This window comes from Pseudophryne corroboree, chromosome 5 (genome assembly GCF_028390025.1).
Source record: "Pseudophryne corroboree isolate aPseCor3 chromosome 5, aPseCor3.hap2, whole genome shotgun sequence".
Classification (NCBI taxonomy): Eukaryota; Metazoa; Chordata; class Amphibia; order Anura; family Myobatrachidae; genus Pseudophryne; species Pseudophryne corroboree.
The window spans coordinates 518543957-518562389 of record NC_086448.1 but is presented as its reverse complement, the minus strand read 5'-3'; the positions used below and the strand labels follow the sequence as shown (position 1 = coordinate 518562389).

Genomic DNA, 18433 nt, shown 5'->3' with positions numbered 1-18433 from the left:
CTTACTGTTGTGTTGCGGATGGCATATTTAGCACAAAGTTTTATAAAAAAAATAAATTAGTTAGTATATTACCAAACCAAGTATGTATGTGTGTGCAAGGGTCCTTTGTAGTGGTTTTTAATTAGGTCATTATGTATGTTGTTTCAGGTTTATTTTCTTATCTTTGTTAACATGTAGTATCTAATAGTTATATTACATGTCATTTGCAGTGTTGCCGTTCTAGTGCTGAGGTTTTTTTTTTTTTGTTCTTATTGGCCATTTCTCTCTCTTGTAGGTGTCTCTATTGTTATTTTTTCCTATTATATTTGGAGTGCCAAAGTAGGCCAATTTTCAGTTTCTTGTCCCAAACAAGTCGTCCTTTATTTTCTGAGCAGGTAAGTTGTCTGTCCCTGGGTGGCCTGCTGTGTGTTTGGTGAGAGTGTCTATCTTATTTCTGATTGGCCATTTCTCTCTCTTGTAGGTGTCTCTATTGTTATTTTTTCCTATTATATTTGGAGTGCCAAAGTAGGCCAATTTTCAGTTTCTTGTTCCAAACAAGTCGTCCGTTATTTTCTGAGCAGGTAAGTTGCTTTTTTTTTTTGTGTTAGAAACAAAACATACTTAGTAGTTTTTTCATAAATTGTTGCAGTAATTATATGGGTATGTTTTTTAACTTAAAAACTTTGTTATTTGTGATGGTAACCTATGTTGTAGGTACTTAGCTAACTGTGGATTAATGTTTGTTTGTTTTTTGTTTTTGTGTTCCGTATTTTCATCATGAATATATGGAGTACGATCCTGCAGTAAGTGAACACCCATACACTTTTACTTATATTATTTTTGTCAAATGTGTGGTGTTAATTGATTGTGTGTTTTAATGATTCTTACCTTCATTTGAAGTTGGTGATGTCCATTCCTGTGGCAGCGGAAGCCCTCCCACCACAACCCACGGAACCACTCCCACACCAACCGGCGCAAGCCCTCCAACCCCAACCAGCTCCTCATCCTCCAAGGCAACGGAGGCGTGCAAGGCAACCAATTTTCCGTACCCGTGTCCTCCTATTTGGGATGCCTGATGATGTAGTGTTGCGCAGATATAGACTGCCACCTCATCTAATCCTAGACACTCTCTCCATAATAGAGAGTGATCTAAAACAATCCATTATGTATCCTATAGCAATACCAGCATTGACACAATTCCTTGCTGTGTTTACATTTTTTGGCCACTGGTTCGTACCAGCATGTCATAGGAGATCTGGTTGGCATGTCGCAGGGCCAGTTCAGTAAGGTCCTGCGGCGTGTCAGCCAAGCTTTCCTAACCCGAGTGAAGCAATTTATCTCAATGCCTTTGGATGTTGGTGCCCTGGCGGTGGTGAAGCAGCAATTTCAGGAAGGGGGTAGTCGCTTCCCACACGTTATTGGGGTTGTGGACAGGACACATGTTGCTATTGTTGCGCCAAGACATAATGAAGAAATATTTAGAAACAGAAAACTGTTTCATTCTCTGAATGTAATGGTTGTTTTTGGCCCATCCCTCCAGATCCTGTCCCTGAATGCTAAGTTCCCTGGGAACTCCCATGATGCCCATGTCATTAGACAATCAGGGATATGGCAAAGATTCAGAACGATGGAAGGCCAAGATATGTGGCTATTGGGGGAGTTTTGTATTTTTCATTATTTGAGCAGTCATATTTTTGGAATTACATTCTTTAATGTATTTTTTCACCTTTTTCTATTCTCATCTTATCAAACAGGAGACCGTGGATATCCTTGCAACCCCTGGCTCATGACTCCTTACAGTAAACCCAGGCCAGGACCACAGACGGCATTTAACTCCGCGCTTACTGCCACTAGACAGCTGGTGGAGCGCCCGATTGGTGTTCTTAAAGGGCGTTTTCGTGTGCTCCACCGCACTGGTGGCGACATAATGTATTCGCCGGAGATGGTAAGTAAAATTGTGGTCCTGTGCGCTATCCTACATAACATTGCTGTAAAGAGTCGCGTAGAGCTTCCCCACATGGAGGAATTGCCAGATGAGGAGCCAGGGGTTGGGCGTACATTCCGTGGGGGGAGTGTGTACCGCCAGGGGAATGCAGTAAGGGCTAGAATTGTCCGGTATTATTTTAGGTATTGTGTTTTTGTTTTATTTAGTTTTGTCTCCCAAAACTGTCTGTATTTGTTTTTTTTTGTACTGATGGCATTTAGGTAGCTTGGTAAAGTTCAGAGTGTGTTGCTTTTGTTTTGTGAGTCTTTATTATTTTTTCAGTACATAATTAATTTGTAATGTTCTCCTTATCATGTTTGTGGTGTAAGATTGTTGTAGACAATGGGTTTTTTTTTTAAATTAAAACAATGATTACATTTGGGTTAATTGTGTTATTAACCAACATTTTTTTTTTATTTTATGTTTGGCTTGTGCATCTGTTTACAATAAAAATGACACAACATCTGATCCTAAAATTCTAAAACTTTGTGACTTTGTGTAGCTGATTGTTCCAGCAAAATGTGGTGAGTACACAGATTGTAACACTTCATTTTTTATTTAATTTTATTTTTTACCTTTTTGTGCTCTCTCTCTCTTAATCTCTCTCTCTCTCTCTCTCTCTCTCTATATATATATATATTTTTTTTTAATTAAAAAAAAAATATATATATGAATATATATATCAACATATGTGTATATATATATCAATATATATATGTATATATATATATATATATATATAGAGAGAGAGAGAGAGAGAGAGAGAGAGAGAGAGATAGATATATGTTTATGAATTCCGGAAAAAAAATTACTGGTATATGTGTGTGTATGTATCTATTTAACTATCTAGAGACATATATCAAAACATTGTTATGTTTTTTTTTTCTTTTCTTTTATCCTACAAAAATACAATGCTAGTAATTTGTGAGCATGTATTTGGAATACAAATTTGCAACAATAAGTGTGTGAGTGTGTGTATGTGAGTGTGTGTACATGAGTGTGTGTGTGTGAGTGTGATTGTGTGTGAGTGAGTGTGTGTGTGAGTGTGTGTGTTTATTTTTCTGCGGGTGCGATTTTCCGCTGATGCTAAATGTACACACTGTCCAGCACAGTAATGTACACATATCAATAAAGTTTAATACATATGACACCATACAATTTCTACCAATCAAATGCCACGACACGCTATAAATACATGCCCATGTATGGCAAACGCCATTGGCACCATGCACGCAGCTGCCTTTTCACGCCGGGAGCTGCGCGTGCTAATCTTGGTCATGGACCGCCTCGTAGGCCGCGCAGGGCCCTTTATCCCCAATAGGGTAAAGCGTGAGGCCTACGCGGAGGTCCGTCGCATACTGCGCAGAAACACCCGGACACAGCGCAGCATTATACAACTGGAAAGGCGGTGGAGTGACCTCCGCCGTCGTACGCCTGAGCTGTTGGCGGAGCTGCGCCAACAAATTAGCATCCGCCGTAGACGCAGTAAATTAAACACATTACATAAAATATGAATATTACACAGATTATTTGCAGGATTATTAAAGTTAAAAATGCACATTTTCACTAAGAAGTGCTATAGTTAGAGAATTAGCAGACTGTGTAATGACACTATTGTAGCACAAACCTTACACAAGTTTCAACATTGTGTGTGGTTATGGCTTGCAGTACTGAGTGTGTAGCAAAGTGCTTTTGAAAGAGTTAATGTTGTTGTACTGAGTTGGTACACAGGCTATCGGCTGAACAAAAAAACTTGTTCTGTGTATTTAACATGGTACATAACAATGTATTTATGAAATGCAGATGTTTTTTTGAAAAAGCCACAACCTAATTATTACATGTCATTCTAGGACAAGCACAACGGCGAGCAGCGGCTGCAAGGCGGCGACTTCGAAGGGCAGCCCAAGCCCCTTCTCCACCCCTCTCCGCCCCCCTCCCCTTCTCTTTCCCACTCCCCCTCTCCGGCCCACTCCCCCTCTCTTTCCCAATCCCCCTCTCCGCCCCACTTCCCCTCTCTGCCCCCCTCCTCCTCTGTGGCCCAATCCCCCTCTCCGCCCCACTCCCCCTCTCTTTACCAAACCCCCTCTCTGCCCCCTCCCCCTCTGTGGCCCAATCCCCCTCTCCGCCCCACTCCCCCTCTCCGTCCCCCTCCCCCTCTCTTTCCCACTCCCCCTCTCCGCCCTACTCACCCTCTCCACCCCACTCCCCCTCTCTTTCCCAATCCCCCTCTCTGCCCCACTCCCCCTCTGTGGCCCTATCCCCCTCTCTGCGCCACTCCCCCTCTCTTTCCCAAACCCCCTCTCTGCCCCCTCCCCCTCTGTGGCCCAATCCCCCTCTCCGCCCCACTCCCCCTCTCTTTCCCAATCCCCCTCTCTGTCCCCCTCCCCCTCTGTGGCCCAATCCCCCTCTCCGCCACCCTCCCCTTTCTTTCCCAAGTCATCTCTCTGCCCCCCTCCCCCTCTGTGGCCCAACCAACCTCTCCACCACCCTCCCCCTCTCAATCTGACCCACCCTCTGTAAGCTCCTCCCCCTTCCATCCACTTTCACAAATCCACCCTCCTTCCCCCATCCTACCTCCTTCGCCCATCCAGCTGCCATCCCCCATCCAGCCACCATCCCCCATCCAGCCGACATCCCCCATCCAGCCGACATCTCCGCCATCAGAATGGGCAGTAGAGGCCCCGGAGCCACTTGAGGGAGGTGGGCAAGTGGCAGAGGAGAGTAAGTTCACACACATTGACATTTCATTTAGAAACTTATTTAACGTCACATTCTAATAAATGCAGTGTTGTACTGGGGCCAATCTTTTGCAAAGGTTAAATGTTTGTGTTCTTCATCATGGTATGGATGATGCATTTTCATTTGTGTGAGGAACATTAGATGTACAGTATCTACGTCTGAAATGTTGAGGATGCCCACTCTAGGTCAACACTCATTATGTCGACAGGGTTGCCTGGACAACAGGGTTTGTATGTGATACATTATCTGCAAAACAGTTAGACCTGAGTGGAGTTTAGTTTGTTGTTAGACTTTTACACTTGTGCCTGGGTATTCCAATATTTGCACATTGAAGTCGAAGGCTTCACTTTGTTAGGCTAAGGACACAGTGATTTGTGTTGTTAAAGTTACACTCCTACAATTTTGTTTTTAACATTTTAAAACCTGTTTGTCCTTACGTAGTAATGCCAGGCTTTCAGGGAGTGTGGGCATGCTAGGATATGTTGTCCTTCTGAAGATGTTGATATGCAGTGTGATGATGCAGGGCCAACCCCTAAAAAGAGAATTCTGCTTCACTCCAGATGTGAATGAATCCCAGCATGGTGTAACATTTACTAAGATGGGAGTTCTATTTAAGATGGGATGTTGCCCATAGCAACCAATCAGATTCTACTTATCATTTATTTAGCACCTTCTAGAAGATAATATGTGGAATCTGATTGGTTGCTATGGGCAACGTCCCATCTCAAATCGAACTCCCATCTTAGTAAATGTACCCCATGGTGTGGTTCAGTTTTTAAAATTATAATTTAACAATAACAAACATTGCTGAGCATGCTTGTGTGTTGGTATGCTACTGTTTTAACATTCAAACATCCATGATGTAGTCACTTTGCCATTAAAGTGTGCTTTGTGCCTTGCTTGTATAATAGGTAATGTGAGTAAGTTAGTAATGTTTATTTTTATTCTTCATTTCAGATGGTGCAATTGGAGATCCCACAAGCCTGCCTGGCATTGTGGCCAGTATAAAGGGCAATCTGAGGGCGTTGCTGGCCGACATGGAGAGGCTCAAAAACTTTTTCTAAAAATATTATAAAAAATGTGGTTTTGTTAAAAAAAAATTACAGTTCACAAATAAACAATTTTGTTTCAAGTTAAGTGGGTGTTGTGTTTATTAATGCAATAAAGGAACAGCAGATTGCCTAGCAGAAATTGGTTACCGTAAACATTTCAAACATCTAAATTAAGAATAGTTTTTTTAGCCCAAATAAAAAACATAAACAATTTTGGACAGTTAGGAGCTTATTGTTTCTAAAAACAGGTAAACACATTTATTCACACACTACACCACTACACAAAAAGCAGCAAGTTAACATTAGGGTAGGCACAATTTTAACATCTATTTCGCTAATTTTAAAAAGAACGTGTTAGAACATGTTAATGGACAATTATGGCTACAAAGTGTTCTGCAGGTATTCTTTGAAGATTTAATTGGTCATGACCATTATCATTCATTACACTAATTGGACTCGTAATTGAGTAAGGCTTGTTGAGTTTGAACTGAAAGGTGTTGAAATTAAACTTAAAAAAAACCCCATTGCTGTGCGTTTTTTAGCAAAAGCGTGTGTAATTTTAAGAAGAATGTGTAAATCTACGAGAAGTTTGTATTTTTACGATGAGGTTTGTGGTAATGCGATGGGTTCACATTAGTGCGATGTCATTTGGCATATGCCTACTTTGTGTAATACTGCGTGAGAGATTGCAAAAATACGTTGGGGGCGGATAATCGCTATTGTGCAACGTGTTCGCAATTTTGCGAATACCTTGTGTGAACGAAAAAAATAGCGATCAACTCGGAATCACCCCCCTTATTGCTGCTACCAGAACTAAGGTCAAGAACTTGGATCCTGACAAGGGCCCTATTGGTATGGAATGTGTATATTCTACTTGTGTTTGCGCGGGTTTCCACTGATCCACCAATTTCCTTTTGAACTTCAAATAGAAAAGGTAGGTATATAGGCTAAAATATAACCTTGTGTGTGTTTCGTATATAAATATATATATATATATATATAAATATATACTAATAATAAACATAATAATAATAATAATAATAACAACAACTATGCAAATAAAATGTAAACAAAGTATAGTGTATCAAAACCTGTAAAGATTGCAATAAGTTTCTTCAGAACGATAAATTTAAAATAAATAAATAATAACTTGCTAGGGGATTAATATAGTTTCAAAGGCTAGATCTAGAGCTTATGAGAACCATAAAATATGCCTTTTTTGAATAAAGAATTTTACTTTTTGTTTAATATTAGGAATATTAAACAAAAAGTTAAATTCTTTATTCAAAAAAGGCATATTTTGTAGTTAAGTCAGACGTAACAATTATGTGGCATTTATTTTGGTCAAGTTTTATTTTGCCATGATTAAATCTTAATGTTCTATTAAATGAAAACACTTAAACAGCAAAAAGGAGAGTACGGTTGAGAGAAAAGAACAGACTGGTAAAATCAACAACATCAAACATATTCACAACCACTAACATAGGGAAGGGAGGGTGGTAAAACTGGAACAAAGATTTCAAACTCTGCCTTACAGTAATACCGCGTTTACACCAAATACTGTGGGTTGCAGCCGGGAGCCTGACACGGGTGCTACCCAGCTGCGACCCGCTTCAGCTCCTTTTCCAACTGCCATCTTCAACCTGGCATATAGGGGGTCATTCCGAGTTTTTGCTGCCGAGTTTTTGCAGCCCGTGTGATCAACTAGACGCCGCCTATGGGGGAGTGTTTTTTTGCATAGCAAGGCTGCGATCGCTTGTGCAGCCCTGCTATGCAAAAAATATATGTGCAGAACAAGACCAGGGTATGAGTTACTTACCCAGGGCGATAAATCCAGCATTGATGGTCCTGGAATTGACGTCAGACATCCGCCCTCCGAACTCCTTCCTCCTGTCAATCTTCTTGCGGTCACCCCTGCGACCGCTTTCTTCGCTAGCGGCATTGCTGCCCGCAATTATGTGACTGCGCAATGCGGCCACAGCGCATGCGCAGTTCTGACCTGATCGCACGGCTGTGACAAAGCAATGACCCCCATTGCCGGGTTGGTGAAGTTGGTGGTGACGTAGCAGGGGCAATGTGAATGGGAAGCCGGGTCGCATCCCGTTTACACTGCACAGTTTGCCTGGTTGAACCCGTGTTTAACCCTGCAAACTACCCGAGTTGGAATACCGGGTCACTCGACCCAGATTATTCCAACTCGACCCTTTTACACCAACCAGCAACACGGGTTATGCACATTTATGTACAATAACCCATGTTATATGCTGGCGGTGTAAAAGGGATATCATATAAGTTTTAACTTGATACACGCCATCCCCCACAGGTGTCGCAACACCATTGATGGCACCCTATGCCACGCAAATCCAATGGCCCCATAGCTAACTATGTTAATGCCTACACCACGGTGCCTGACAGCCTCTGGATTTAATACTCATCTGGCTGAATCTCTCAGCCCTCCGTCTTCATTTCACAATATAACACACTTTTAAATCTGATTCCTTACCATAGCAATAATAACACTGCTCAGGAGCTAGTAAAGTATTCATAACATGATTTAGTCAATGAAGGAGCATAACAACAGGTATAATTTTCTCAAATTGCCCTGATGGATTAAAAGCTATGGCATCTATTTACTAAGCCTTGGATGGAGATAAAGTGGACGGGGATAAAGTACCAGCTTCTAACTTTTTGATTGGCTGGTACTTTATCTCCGTCCACTTTATCTCCATCCAAGGCTTAGTAAATAGACCCCTATATCAATTAAGTGAAAACATAGCTATAATAATAGGAATTTCGACTGAATTGTATATTTAGCTCTGAAACAAGATATATACTGTAACAATGGAAAACCGGCAAGGTAGGTGATTCTCCCTCTGTGGGTGTCCACAGCGTGGCGAGCGCAGCAAGCCCACAAGGGGCCTCGATGGGGCCTTGATGCGCTCGCCCCAGCATTCTAGCAGACTGGATGCCGCTGATGGTATAGTGACAGCCGGCATCCCGTAGGCCAGGGTCCCATACCGATCCCATTCTAAGGCATAAACATCACAGGTTTTACTGCCAAACCACCTATTAGCATTCCTATATTCCATTAGAACAGTGTTTCCTAACCGCAGTCCTCAAAATACACTTACAGACCAGGTTTTAGGGACATCTATGCTTGAGTACAGATAGTTAAATCAAAATAACTGAGGTACTACAATAATTAAATCACCTGTGCTCAAGTATGGTTACCCTTAGTACTTGGACTGTTAGTGTGCTTGAGGACCGACGTTGGGAAACACTGCTTTAGAATGTAAGCTATTGCAATCTTGCAATCAAGTCCATCCCTTCTAGTGTTATTCCTGTCCACCCCTTGATCCATTACCTCAGTCTAATGTTATATATTAGTTATATGCCCACATCTGTAAATATGTGTTGTTGTTGTTGTTGTTGTTGTTGTTGTTGTTGTTGTTGTTATTATTATTATTATTATTATTATGTATATTATGTATGTTTACTCTGTCTTACCCAGTTTTGTATTTTGCTTTGTATGGTGCTGCAGAATTTTGCAGTGTCTTATAAATAAAGAATAATAATAATAATAATAATAATAATAATAATAATATTGTGGAATTCAGATTATTTAATAAATTCAATAGTTCTCTAAGTGGTTTCTGAGCAGCTTTGGTATTTGTAAATTAATAGGATTCCTTCTTAGTGCTACCTTCTTTGAATGTTGAACCTGCATAGTTATATCATTTAGTATACAGTAGCAAGAATTGCAACAATGCTATCTCAGTATATGCTGTTCATCTATCCTAGTTGAGTGGTGTGGAACTGTAATTTAAAAACTAAGGGGCCCATTTATCAACATGTAAAACCCGCTGTGAATGATAAACTTGTTGCGTTTGATAAATGACACTCCAGCCGCTCAGCTCCCAACTGTCATTTATTAAACACATGACAGTTACAGATGGAGACGCACTTATCCAGTGCGGCTCCATCTCAGGCCTGCACTCCCGGCATGACTAGGTGATCCATCCGCCCAGCCACGCTGGGAGTGCACAGAGACGCTCTCCCATTCTAGTGAATAGGGCGCGTCTCCGTCACGGAGGCGCTTGCGCCCCTGGCGGATGCGCTCTCCCATTCTAGTGACTGGGGCATGCCTCTGTCATGGGCGCATGCACCCACCCGAATGGAGACACCCTAGCCATTAGTCACACCCAGGCACAGATGGAGCGACGACTAGCGTGGCTTCATCTGTAGGTGCTGAACACACGACTGGAGCTGATTGGCTGGAGCTCCATTTATCATATGCAGCTAGTTTTATCATCCACAATGAGTTTTATCACTCACTGATAAATTAGCCACTTAATGTAAAAAAAAAAAAAAAAATGAACCGTCATTGCCAAAATGTAGTAACTTATCAATTGCGTTGATGGGAATACTTGGGGGAGATGCACTGTATCATGCTTTAGAGAGAGATAAAGTGGAGAAATTGCTCAAAGCAACCAATCAGCTTTATTATTGTATTTTTCTATTTGATTAGTTTTGTATATGTATACAATGAATGATGGTTACATTGTTGCATGATTTGTATTGCTATTGGATACATATTTCTATGTGGTGGGTGGGTAAAACAAAATCCCAATGGGCCATATGACCTCCTTATTATGTACGTAAGGGATCCCACTTTAAATTCCCCACTCCTTGATGAAGGATTGATATCGGAAACGCGTCAGTGATGGATACTGGACCTCTCACCATTGCTTGGTTAATTAATATATTTGATATGTTTTTATGTTGTGCTGAGTTATATTTTGGCGGTCCAGTATTTATTTTGAAAAACAAAAATTTCTCTATACAGTATGTCTGCCCACCTTATATATAGGGTGAACATAATTTATTTTCCATTTATTTGGAATATGTTATAACACTACTCCATGAATTTAGTATTTTCTTTTTATTTATGAGGAGAAAATATATTTCACATACTGTACCCATAAGAATTTGACACTACTGAAGTGAATATTATTATTATTTATTTATTACCAATTATTTATATAGCGCACACATATTCCGCAGCGCTTTACAGAGAATATTTTGCACATTCACATAAGTCCCTGCCCCAGTGGAGCTTACAATCTAAATTCCCTACCACATGTACACACTGACACATTCACTAGGGTTAATTTTGTTGGGAGCCAATTAACCTATCAGTATATTTTTGGATTGTGGGAGGAAACCGGAGTACCCGGAGGAAACCCACAGAAGTACGGGGAGAATATACAAACTCCGCACAGTTAGGGCCATGGTAGGAATCGAACACATGACATCAGTGCTATTAGGCAGTAATGCTAACCATTACACCATCCGTACTGCCCAATATAAAAAGATACTTTTCAAGGTCCATTATCCACCTTTTCTAGGTGAGCATAAAATTAGCAGCAGACACACTCTGGAGCAGCGACGGACTGGGGACACTTTCCGGCCCTGGCATTTGTGTGCAAGCACTCGTGAAAGATGGCACACAACATAAAAGGGGTTTGTGGACACTGCTCATGGGGGCGTACCGCGAGTCAGGTGGGTGTGGACTCACGGCATGCCCCCATATTTCTTAGAAACGGGCACTTTGTGCAGGGGGGAGAGTCAAACAGAGAGCTGGAAGCTGTGCTGCGCGTTGCTTTCCCGGCTCTCTGTGTAACCGGCCTGGCCCACCAGACCATCAGCTCTTCTGGCATTTGTCGGAAGTGCAAGATGGGCAGTCGGCCCTGCTCGAGAGTATCAAATAATTACACGATTGTTTGGATTTTTTTCCTTCTTTTACATTTTCAGCATTGAGGAAGCCAGTTGGATTCCACACTGAAGGAGTGTGGCCTTCCCATTGTGTATTTCTGAATTTGAGACTGGGTGACCTTTGCTGCTGGACTGAAAGCACAGGTAACATTAGTACATTTATAAAGGGCAACATGTTTTTTTATAATTGCCCATGGGTACCAGATTGTTATTCTGCACTAGGGCTATTACCTCTGGTAAAGAGGGCTGCATGTTTCTACACCTGATCGAGAACCAGGCTTGATGCTGAATAGCGTTGGTGTAGTAGAGAAGAAGAAGAGGGGCTACAGTTTGTTTTATTTTTTATTCTTTAAACACATCATAACGCCCAAACCGCCAGCGATGCATGGCTTTTACACCTGGCACACAGTGCTGGCAGGATGTGTTTTCACCCTTTAAATTGCTGGGTTTTACATAAAACAATTCTGAATACAAAATAATCATTTATTTGCCGTAAACTTCATAGGCTACTACATTCCTCCTTGGAGTTTTTTCCATTTACTTTCGATTTTACAATTTTTACTGAAAGGCGATTTGTTTATTTTTGTGTGTACCAACATTTGAATGATAATTATGTGTTTTGAAGTTAAATTATTTTATGGCCCATCTGCGTTATCTTTCTATGGAGAGTCAGATGTACAGTTTGTATGTGAAAACAATGTACATACTTACTTAACACAATTCCAATTCTCATAATCTGATATTTTGGTAAAATTCTGGAACAAGGAGTAAAACTGAATCCTCCGTCTTGAAGAGGGTCTGTAGTGAAAATGCACAATAGCTGGATTAACCAACATAATTAAATAGCAGTACAATACCTAAAGAGTAAAAGCAGTACATGTAGTTATCATGCTATGTATAGTTTATCAAGGCAAACAGAATGAAATATGCTACCGTGTCTCATTATGACTTTGAAAATTGTTGTTTAGTCTATCCTCAGAATAATAATTGGATATTTTTCTATAATCACCACCTTTTTCATGATGTTGTAATTGTCAGTATAAAACCATTGCAGCTAAGCAGATCTATGTAGTGCGTGGTTGCAGGGCTTTGGATATGTGGCTGTACACTACATATATCTGCTTAGCTGCAATGGTTTAATCTATTACACCTAGCTATATATAGTTAGAATTACCAGACCTCCCGTGTAGGAGGAAACTGCTGCATGTGTCAGGTGTCTGACTACGATGTATGAGGTTGAGAGTTCAAGTCCTGGGTATGACATGCTAAGAAGTGTGCTTTTTTAATACAGCAGATGTAGCTGAATGACATATAAATCACACTACTACTGATAGCTCACAAGTTAAGTGTTTGAATATGGTATTACAGGTTGAGTATCCCTTATCCAGAATTCAAAATAACAAATTTTTGGTTCCCCTACTGAGAAAATTACACACACACATATATATTATGTGTATATATATATATATATATATATATATATATGTCATTATCTCAATAGGGGACCCACAAATAGGGGATTTTGAATCTTGGATAAGGGATACTCAACCTGTATTTACTTTTACCCATACTGTACATGCCTGCCTGGATACAAAATTCAGCTCCTTATCTTACTTTAGAGGTAGAAGTCAAGCAGCTACAGAGCATGGCTCCTACCTCCTATCTGGTGGTGCTATGCTCCCTCCTTCTCATACACACGCAACAGCTGGACCTGGTTGGTGCACTCTATGGTGGCAGATTCAGGGGGGGATATCTTTTAATCAATTGCCAGGAGCTGGGATGATGTGGTTTTCAAAAGCAGGAAATCAAAATTCTTCTTTCCAGCAGTCCCTACTTAATCCAGTAGACTCTGCTGCTCCTTCTTCCTGCTTCTCAGTGCCAACCCCCAAGGCAAGTAGGGCGCTTACCCTTGGTGCCAGCATAGGGAGGGGTGCTGGCACAGATAAATAGCTTGGTTTGTTTGTGAATGGACAGTTAAATAAAACTGCTGCTGAGGTTCTGGAGCAGTGTTGAAAACTACTTTAATAAGCAATTCTCACTGCTGGGTAAAAGGAGTGAGAAGAGATATGCTAGGAGATCGGGGGTGGGCTGACCATGTAATAGTATATATGGCCACAGGTTGACTATGTACTGCATACCTCCAATCATTTGTGATGAAGAAAACCCTTAAGTAAGGTTTATGTGCCTGAAAAGGGTTGTTATGGTGAAGATGCTGAGCTGCCCCCAGAAACTGTCCCTTTATTGTATATATGCCATGCTATGCAGAGCAGTGGATTGCTGCCCGTGGATGGAACAGCCCCAGAAACAACAGGACTGTCCTGCCCACATTCACAATCTATCTTTCATTCTCTCTTAATTTACTGCTTTATTAGTGTTATGTATTCTGATATGCTGGCATATTTTTTTGTATAGCTACTTAGGTTCTGTAATTTAATATCAAATAAGTACTTTGTGTCCATAACTACTGTAGGTCTTTTTTGTGCATTTTTGTCACCTATATGGTGGGGCTGGCAATTCCCCCTGTTAACGCCTACTTTTACTCTTTGATCCCCCTGACTAAAAAACCTCATTATGCCCCTGGTCTGTGCACCTGCAAAACCAGGTCAGGACAAATAATTTCTACTGACATTTGGGGGCTGATTCAGTGTCACATGCTCCTGCAGCTGCTTTAGCATCTTTTGCCGTAGTTGCGTCTATGACTTTATGCTAATGCTAATATTAGGCCTTCCCTTTGTGTATAAGGGTGTATCAGAATGTGTAAGGACTGAGACACAAACTTTGAGCATTTCACATGCATAATTACTGCTTAGTGCATCCATACCAGCAGTTTTACCCTCCCCATTCTTGTCTCTCCAGCAGAATATGGCCTCCAATGTGAGTGATTAAGCAGCTGAGTCCGAAGTCAGTTCTACGACATACACACAGGGTCGGACTGGCCCACAGGGGTACCAGGGAAACCACCGGTAGGCCCCACTGCCTGAGTGCCCACTCCTTCCTCTAGGGATCAGGTTCCAGACTGTGCACTTGTTCTATACATGGTAGATATTTTGCATTACACTGCACTAGACTATTGTGTATTTCAAGCCTCTGTGGAGGCTGGCCACACCCCCTTTGTAGGCTGGCCACACCCTTAAGTATGGGCCTCTATCACTGCATTCCCCCGGTGGGCCCTTCATGCCCCAGCCCGACACTGCACACACATGACACTCACATAATCCCATCATAATGGATTATGATAATGTCGGTATTATTTTAGACCGCAAAGCTATACCCCTTTGTACACTATTACCGTTGAGCCGCTATGGCTGCTAGACCACGTGCACGTGCTACGCACTTTGTACGCTATTTGCGTACAGAGTCCTGCACGAGGTACGCACTTGGCGTACACACGCTGCGCTGAATGTACTGAGTACACACAGCGGGCGCACACACAGTTGATAACCTTTAAACCTTGTTAACGATACAATGTAATGATATGCTTATACTTTAAACCTTTGGCAGCAATGTACTGTAACAATGTTAATACCTTAAAACCTTAAGTAGCACTGGTGATACAAAGTATCCGCAGTGCATACACCTTAACAATGCTTATACACTTTATACAGAAAAATCTACTCTAAAGGCCCAGGCAGGAAAGTGAAAACACAACACCGTTTGTAGTTTAAACCACAGGGTTCTAAGGCCTCCGTGGATTGATTCCAAAAGGTAAAACAATACAAGTTATACACTACAGACTAACAGGTAAATCTAAACAGAATAATGGCTACAGAGAATGTACGTACGTGAGAATATTCGCAAGCGCAACCCGAACTTGGTCCTCCGCTTGTCATGCAGATAGCGTTTAGAGTCATCAGACCGGCCAGGCAACAATGGTCCTTATATACACAACATGCATACACAATACAATGGTCACTGTAATCTCATTGTTCATTGTACACAGAGATATGTCTCCACATTACAGCAAAGGTCATAGGTGGATTTGAAAAGGTGGGCGATGTCATTCTCAACTGCTCTTGTGGGTGGTATCCTTTGCATTCCCGCCGCATATGTAATTTACAGTAAATACAGTTAATGTTCATAATCTACTTTTGCACATAACTATACGCAGGAGCAAGCAATCTTTCTCTAACTAACACCGGAATGTTACCCTCAAAATACCCTACAGCTGGATACTAGACATCACCTTCCAACCTTTATCTGACCCTTCCTATCATGCAAAGGCGAATCTCTCTGTCCAGGAACTGTTTAAACTAATAATACTCACTGTCATGGTCTAGGGGAACCATATCTACGAAATGCACTATTTGGGTTAAATATGCTATGTGCTAATAACACGCTACACGCTCACAAACTCCACCGTGAATACCCATATCATGCGCACGATCACCGGAGCGATCTTACGCAACTTGCGGATATGTGCACGTACGGCGGACTGAGTGCACGAGCAGCGGGCATGTGCATGGGGTTAGTACAAGACATATACATTATGATATTTTTCGACATTGACAGTCCACCCTTTGGCAGTCAACAATAACTGCCACTATCTGAACATTTAAACAGAAAAATATACACTACAATATCTATAAATGATTGGGTGGTAGGAGGAGAGGAGTAGGCGGGAAATGTATGACCTAGTGGGATAGTAAAAGCATGTATGTATGAAATTCATGTCTGAGGGGCATGTATCATCGTGCCGTACATGTTCTAGATAAGCTTCGAGGTATTGCGAAGTATACATTAAATCCTTCTTATCCCGTATTAAGGGTCTGTAAGTGGGCCAACAAATACTACCGAGCTCTTTTCGGCTTCTTGTTCCAACAAATGGGGTGCACATTTAGTTGATGATACATGGAGGGGGAACATATGTGAATGCTAATATGTGGATATCACCTGTCGACTATGTGTGATACTACCTGAAGGTTGTAGAGATGAAGATAAGAAACATATCACAAATGCATTCACATAATAATGTGTGCAATCGTCCTTGGGTGTGGGTTGAAGTCTTGTCCGGATGGGTGTATCCTTGCTGTGGGTGGTAATCAAAGTCTTTCAAGTGTCCATTAAAGTCTTTAGAGTGTCCATTAAAGTCTTTTGAGTGTCCATCAAAGTCTGTAGAATGTCCATCAAAGTTTGTAGCATGTTCATCAAAGTCTTCTTCCGAATGGATGAATTTTTGCTTGGGAGAAAAACAAAGGAGAAACGGGTGAAAGAAACGGACCGTGGAATCACGTTTTATCACAACATTGTCTCAATTGATGGGTCATAAATTAAATCAGTTTGTGTAACAATGTCCCCGCTCCTCAAACTCATCACTTTGGTACTGCGCTTGCGCCGCATTAAAACTCGAATACACCTAAATATCAAACCAATCATTATGACAACTCCCAGGATACAAAGGAGAAACTTTCCTACACTCACGATAACATTTTGAGCCCATTCTCCTAAACCTGAGAACCAATTGCGTGGGTTCAACCATGAGACCCAGCCGGTCAGTTCATTACTCACAGCCGTAAGGGTAAGGTTGTGTCTCCTTCGGAACTCCCATTTCAACTGCAAGATATCGTCCATCTATTGATCTATGACCTCGGTTGGGTCATCAGTGCTGTTTGTAATGTACGTGCAGCACTTCACACCATACTGAGTTGCTAGGGTGACACAGTACCCGCCTGTCACCGCTGTGATGTAATTGAGAACCATCCTGTGCTGGATCAGTTCCGTTTTGTAAGCTTGCAATTCCCTCCCAGTATACCTGAAGGTGTCATTATACATCTCGGTGATATTATCTATCAGGTTCGCTAGCGCATGAATATACCTAAAATGTATAATTCCTCTGGCGGTACGGGTGATATCTAACGCGAGTAGGAATTGAATCCCGGTGGATTCGTGGATCAAATCAGAGGCTGCGTGCTCTGTCCTATCTACAAGGTGTCTCTTAACAATGTGTTCATAATGAGTGTGAGTGTAAGGAGCTTGAGCATTGCGGTGAACGTCTTTCATCTTGTTATGGGTTATGGTCATTACTTCTGGCAACACTCTTCCAATGTAACACAATCCTTCTGAGTTTGGGGCAAGCCACTTATACGCCTTCCTCCCGCATATGAAATATGCATCATCGGGGAGAACATATGGGACAGAATATGACATTACCATATTGCAAACCTTCCAGGTGAAAAATCCTACCCCTAACTCTCTCATCTGTTCAGTACACGTATCAGGCTGTATGATATGCGCACAGTACCCTGGTGATACTTCTCCAACCCGCATGGTCCTACTTCCTAGAGTATACCTGTACCGAAAATACCTCCCACCATCGGCTATTTGGCGTATAAGTTCTGAGTCTACGGGCATTCTGTCAGCTCTGTGTGAAAATGCCATGGTTTGGTTATTCCATGTCACTTCCCAATTTCCCGGCTATCGGGGATTGGAAATGTTGAAACATACTAAGGATCTATCCAAATGATATTGGTGGAGCTTCAAACTCGGGGGCCTAGAAATATTAAATTTCTTGTCCACCGGTCTCCCACCCCTTAATTCAAGTACCTCATTTATTGTTAAGGGATACGGTACTAGTCCTGACTTGCTCTGACCTTGAGGTACTTGTGAGCACACCCAGCATTCTGTTTGGTTTAAAACCTTACCCACTAATGAGTGATAGTCACTCAATGGATAACGGTCCATGTTGATATTAAGGCTGGACTGACATCTCTGGATGCACCCGTCCTCAACTATGTTTTCACAATTTCTACAGATACAATTTTCCTCAGCCAATAACCCTTCACAGTACCTCCTAGTTTCTTGACTACTAGATCATTTTCTGATACTCGCCTTTGCTCGTTGGATGTGTTGCTCTTGGAATTCTACAAATCCGTCCTTCCCATCAGAACCCATTCCAGATCCTTTCTCG

The 18433-nt window shown here is 41.6% G+C and overlaps 1 protein-coding gene across 2 annotated transcripts in view; it reads right to left on the bottom strand.

Moving 5' to 3' along the window:
• The window catches only part of LY86 (lymphocyte antigen 86), a 71494-nt gene that overhangs the window by 21823 nt on the left and 31238 nt on the right, over positions 1–18433 (bottom strand). Inside the window, exon 2 of one of the 2 annotated variants that reach the window (XM_063923096.1) lies at positions 12241–12327. The exons of the other annotated variant lie outside the window; for it this stretch is intronic. Coding sequence (XP_063779166.1) covers positions 12241–12327 — 87 coding nt within the window. The remainder of the gene's footprint in view (positions 1–12240; positions 12328–18433) is intronic. 2 annotated transcript variants of the gene reach the window in all.